The 6,047-nt window shown below is 45.0% G+C and overlaps 1 protein-coding gene across 1 annotated transcript in view; it reads left to right on the top strand.

The window, feature by feature from the left end:
- The window catches only part of LOC143300296 (uncharacterized), a 118,190-nt gene that overhangs the window by 69,562 nt on the left and 42,581 nt on the right, over window positions 1-6,047 (top strand). Inside the window, exons 52-55 of the mRNA XM_076613893.1 lie at window positions 1,283-1,397; window positions 2,923-3,119; window positions 4,350-4,464; window positions 5,861-6,039. Of these exons, the coding sequence (XP_076470008.1) occupies window positions 1,283-1,397; window positions 2,923-3,119; window positions 4,350-4,464; window positions 5,861-6,039 (606 nt within the window). The remainder of the gene's footprint in view (window positions 1-1,282; window positions 1,398-2,922; window positions 3,120-4,349; window positions 4,465-5,860; window positions 6,040-6,047) is intronic.

Here is a 6,047-nt window from a genome sequence, read left to right on the forward strand (position 1 = left end):
TGGGTGCGGCCCGGCCGCCTTAGAGTGTAAGGAGTTCAGGGCCGAAACACTTGACTGAGGGGGGCTTCTTCTCTGAAGACCTTGTACTGTCCAGCTCTTCCTAGAGTTTATTATCACTAGTGCAGTGTATTGTAGTGTAATTTAATGTAGCGTATGGTGTTGTAGTGTGTTGTGTTGTAGTGTGCTGTGTTGTATTGTGTTCTGTTTGGTTAAATTGTATTGAACTGTATTACCTTTTTGTCATAGAGGGGGGCGGGTCTCTAGAATTATGGACTTCTTGAAAGAAGTGAACATTTTAAAATCAGATTTAAAGGTTTTAAACTCTGGAAGATTTTTAAAAATTTTCGAGTGAAAAGACTGATTAGTTTTCATTGTACTTTTTTTTACCCTTGCTTCAGGTAGACCTAACGTGGCGATAGCCTTGAGATGGCTTCAGTGGGCGACAAGACTAAGCACCATAATTTGATTTGATTTGACTCTGTAGAAATTCGGGGAGAGTGCGTCGCCAGAATGCACCTCCACTTTCGCCTTTTCTTCTATCTGCAAGTCTGTTTTACTATCAAAGTTGACTTTCCTACAGAATGTTGCCAGGGACAACCCTTTTGCTGCCGTGGGTTCTTTTACATGCGCTCAATGCATGCTGCACACGATATCTCGGTTTACCTTCTTATCCAAAGGGCAAGTGTCCAGACCACCACTCAAGGTCTAGTGGAGGCGAGTGTGGGGTTCGAACCATTGCCGTAAGAGTCTCTCGCTTCTTCTCGGATGCATTAACGCTGGGCCACCATTCCAACATGGTTGGCTGGTTGTGTGGGTGTGGTTTGGTTTTTCGGTTTGTTGATGATTTGAAGGGAGTGTTGCTTGGACAGTTTGTGTTTCTGTGTTTGTTTTGTTGTTGTTGGCGTTTTCTGTGTGTTTTGTTTGTGTATGGGGGTGTTTTTCTTTTGTAGTTTTTTTTTTCGGGCGTGGGGTGGGGGGTTGAGATGGAAAGAGAGAGAGAGAGAGAGAGAGAGAGAGTGTGTGTGTGTGTGTGTGTGTGTGTGTGTGTCACTGTTTGTGGTCTGGGGGGGGGGGGGTCTGTCTTTTCTGTTTTCTTTCTTTATGTCTCACTGTCGACCCGCCTCTCAGTCTCTCTCTGCCCTCCTTCTTTCCTTTTTCCTTCCCCACTCTCTCTGTATAGAGAGAAATATCTTTATATGTATATATATAATGTGTGTGTGTGTGTGTGTGTGTGTGTGTGTGTGTGTGTGTGTGTGTGTGTGTGTGTGTGTGTGTGTGACAGCTTTCTGCGTGTACAACGGGGTGCCGTACCGCCAGGGTCAGACGTGGCAGGTAGGCTGCGACAAGGTGTGCAAGTGTGAGGACGCCGCCACCCGACAGGTCACCTGCACCGACAGGTAAAAACAGGGAGAAAATAGCACAACAAAACAGAAAGAAAGAAAGAAAGAATGTATGAAACTGTAGAAAGATTGAAAGAAGAGAGATAGACAGAGAGAGAGAGAGACAGACAGACAGACGGATAGAGACGCTTTGACACTTTGGCACTTTAATGTGATTGGCCGCAAGAAAGAATGTATAAAACTGCAGACGGGTTGAAAGAAGAGAGACAGAGACAGACAGACAGAGACAGACAGACAGACAGAGACAGACAGACAGAGATGCTTTGACGCTTTGGCACTTTAATGTCATTGGCCATGTAGTTCTTATGACATGAGGGAATGCGTCAGCATACTTTTTTTTCCATTGCATAGCAAAACATTAGAATGAACGAATGAAAACGGTGAAAGCAAATTTTGAAACAAAACAAAGATCTTTCCTCGAAGAAAAATGGTAGCAACCAAGAGAGAGAGAGAGAGAGATGGAGAGAGAGGGGGGAAAATAAGAGGAACTAGAAATATGCAAAAAAAAAAGAAAGGTCTTCATTAATGTCCAACGTGATTCGGGGCAGCAAACATACACTCTCATCTTTCTGCAGACAGAGGTGCTTGCAGTTAACTACCCAACGGTATAGGACAGCAAATGTGCACTCGCCACATTTTTTTGTGTGCGCACAGGTGCCCCAGTTTGTAGCCATGTTTGATTATATTAAAAACACTTACTCTTTCTCTCTCTCTTTCTCTCTCTCTCTCTCTATTTATATTGTAACTGCTTTGACTAGAGTACGGCATATCCCACCTCAACTTTACGGGTATCCCAATAAGTTTGGCTTCAGCATGTTTCTGACATCTGAAAAAGACAGCATCGTTTGACTGCTTACCTGCACAAGGCATTGCATTTCAGTTATGTAGCAACTTTCTTTCCAAACATTTATTTTTCCAAGCGCTGTGCTTATTCCTGCATTGTACCCCTTCTGAGGGCACAATAGCCGAGTGGTTAAAGCGCTGGACTTTCAATCTGAGGGTCCCGGGTTCGAATCTCGGTAACGGCGTCTGGTGGGTAAAGGGTGGAGATTTTTACCGATGTCCCAGGTCAACATGTGTGCAGACCTGCATGTGCCTGAACCCCATTCGTGTGTATACGCACGCAGAAGATCAAATACGCACTTTAAGATCCTGTAATCCGTGTCAGCGTTCAGTGGGTTACGGAACCAAGAACATACCCAGCATGCGCACCCCCGAAAACGGAGTATGGCTACCTAATGGCGGTGTATAAACGGTCATACACGTGAAAGCCCACTCGTGTACATACAAGTGAACGTGGGAGTTGCAGCCCACGAACGAAGAAGAAGAAGAAGTACCACTTCATGAAGGCAGTTGCCTTAAAATGATGATAATTAACATGGTGATGATGATATGGATACTTATATAGCACCCTATCCTCGATCAGAGACCAAGCTCTAATGTGCTCTATACGAATAAAAATGTCCGTGTGCGCAAGCTCTAAGCGCTTTATATGAATAAACACATCCACGTGCCACGGCAGGTGCCCAAGCTTCCCGGTGATCCAGGACGGGTGCATGCTGAAGACGGACCCACTGGACACGTGCTGCCAGATCCTGGACTGCCCCCCCGTGCTGCAGCCCGGCACCGACATTCTCGTGCCCCCCGTGAGGGGCGTGGTCAACGGAGGCAAACAGAACACGCCCATCGGCGGCCGGCCTTCCAACTTTGGAGGACCTTGTGAGTGGGGGAGGGGGGGGGAAGTGAGGTCGGTGTGTGTCTGGGGGAGGGTGGGGGTGGGGGGTTTGGGGGCGTGTAGGTGTGTGGAGGGATGGGGAATTGAAATCACAGACTTTATGTAAGTATTTACACCCGAAAACGGAGTATGGCTGCCCACATGACATACGAGTGAACGTGGGAGTTGCAGCCCACGAACGAAGAAGGAGAAACATATAAGTACTCATATCAAGTCCGTGGGAAGGGATGGGGGTAGATGTGTATTTGGAAGTTTGTGAGTGGGTGGGTGGATGGTTTACCCTTCAGTTGTTTTTTTTTTTTTAGTCGATCTTATGGAGTGGATCGGGTCGACGTTGTATTGGGTGGGGGCCGTGGTGGTAGGTGGGGGGAGGGGGAGGTGTGTGGGTGTGTGTGGTGAGATTGTATTTGTAATGGATGGGTCTCTATTCAGATGTAGGTGGGTAGGTCAATCTTCAGTTTTTCGTCGACCTTTCGAGTGTAGCGTGTGAGTGTGTGTGTGTGTGTGTGTGTGTGTGTGTGTGTGTGTGTGTGTGTGAGTGTGTGTGTGTGTGTGTGTGTGTGTGTGTGTGTGTGTGTGTGTGTGCGTGTGTGTGTGTCAGTGTATGGTTGGAAGGGGGCTTCAGATAATAATAATAATTCATAACTTTTCTATGGCGCGATATCCTGTACTAATGCTGCTGAAAGCGCTTTTCATCATTGAACTGGATACAGATACAACATAAAAACATTACAACAGCTCAATCCAATGCGTTCACAGAACGAATCAAAGAGGCGCGGTGAGGCTGTGAATTGTGACAACGGTAAAGGGTCGGCCTTTCTCTTTTACTGGATTTTGTGGAGGAGGTTTTGAGGCGTGTGCAACAACGACAAGAATGAAATTATACGCAGATAAATAGTAGATAAATGGGAATTAAGAGAGATTTTTTTTAATTTAAAAAAACGAAGAAAGAAAGGATGGGAAGGAAAAAAAACGATTGAAAAGAAGCAAAGAAAGAGAAAGAAAGAAAAAAAGAGAGAAAGAAACGAAGACCACTTTAACCAGCAACCCCTGTTGTTATTATTTTTTGTTTGTTTGTTAGTTTTGGGTTTGTTTTGTTTTTGTTTTGTTTTTTTCTTAATCTGATCATCGTCGTTGTTGTTGCCCATGACCGTTGACCCCCCACCCTGTAACTGGTCTCACACCTGTCATCCACCCGTTGTGTGTCCACCCAGCTACCTGCCTGTACAACGGCAAGAGCTACAGACAGGGACAGACGTGGGATGACGGCTGCAGCTACACCTGTGTCTGTGTGGACGAGCTGGCCGGCAAATACAGATGCTCGGAGAAGTGAGCGCTTTGTCACTTGTTTTGTCAGTTGGTTTTTTTTGGTTTTTTTTTTTTTTTTGGGGGGGGGGGGGATGTGGTGTGAGGGAGGTGGAGAGGAGAGGGTGGAGGTGGGCGTTAACAGTTTTATTACTGGGGTTGCCGTGTAACAGTTTTTTTTTTCCTTGGTGGTGTTGTTTTTTTGTGTGTTTGTTTTTCTCGTGAGTCTTATTTTGTAAACACAGTTTTATGTTTGTTTTGTGAGGAAATTTGATGGCATTAAACAGTTTTATTACTGGGGTTTGGGGGAAAACAGTGCGACAGTGGTGGGGGTTTTTTTGTTTGTTTTTTTTTGGTTTTTGTTTTTTTGTCGTGGTATTTTTGTTTTTTTGATAGCTTTGTTTGTTCTTCTCATGAGTCTTATTTTGTAAATACAGTTTTATGTTTGTTTCGGGAAAAACACTGTTGGGGGGATGGGGGTGGGGGGCATTAAAGAGTTTCATCAAAGGAGCTCGGGATAAACAGCCTTATAGTTCTGCTTTACTCTTGTTGTGTTGTAATGAGTCATATTGGAGTGTTTGGTAAAACAGGGTTTTTTGTGTGCAAGTTTTTAGGGATATTTGGGGACGTAAAGAGTTTGGATGAACAGTGTTAGTCTTGTTTTTTCTCTCTTTTTGTATCCAATAAGTCATATTATAATGTTTGTTAAAACAGTTTTAGGTGCGTTTTTTGTTTGTTTGTTTGTTTGTTTGCTGTTGTTTTTTTCTTGGTTGGGGGAAGGGGGCTGCAGTTTTATAGAAGCTTTTGGCTCAGTTCTATGATTCAGGCTCATCAGTTTGGGTGACTTTTGATGAAACAATTTGTTTCGAAGGTGTTTCAATATGTTGACGATGTTTCTTCTTCTTCTTTTTAGTCTTATAGGGTGAACAGTTTGATATTTTGGTAAACAGTTTTATCACGAGTATTTGCACTTACATCTGTCTGAAAGGTCACATTTTTTGTAGCAGTCTATCCGTTTCACAGCGACATTGGAATGTTGACACTGCATTTAACGTTTAGATAAATCTTACGTCCCATTTTCTGTGTGACTGCGTGCGCATGTGTGTATAATATGTGTGTATGTGTGTGTGTGTGTGTGTTTTTTATGTGAGTGCATGAGCGCTTATGCGCGCGTGCGCGTATTTGGTGTTGGGTCCGTCATTGTTGCTGTCTGCTCTTCGACTTTGTTCATTTTTGGCTTTTTCAATCTTACGACAATCTTCAAAATCCTGAATTTCGAAACACGCCTTCCACATAACGATAAAGAGAGAGAGAGAGAGAGAGAGAGAGAGAGAGATGTCTAAGATTTTAAGATTTTTTAGATTTTTTTTTATGGTATCTCACAATCAGTTCTGAACCTCCGCCCTCTGACCCTTTGCAGGTGCCCGAGGTACGACAACCTGGCCGCCACGTGCACGCTGGTGCCCGACCCCAAGGACCCGTGCTGCAAGCTGGCCTCGTGCCCGGAGCTCGTGCCCTCCACCCAGCCCCCCACGGGCGGTGCCGTCACCACCCCCTCGGGACAGACCCCCACTGTCGGCTCCACCCCCGTGCCCCCTGGTCAGTGG

The sequence above is a fragment of the Babylonia areolata genome, chromosome 26 (assembly GCF_041734735.1).
Source record: "Babylonia areolata isolate BAREFJ2019XMU chromosome 26, ASM4173473v1, whole genome shotgun sequence".
Classification (NCBI taxonomy): Eukaryota; Metazoa; Mollusca; class Gastropoda; order Neogastropoda; family Buccinidae; genus Babylonia; species Babylonia areolata.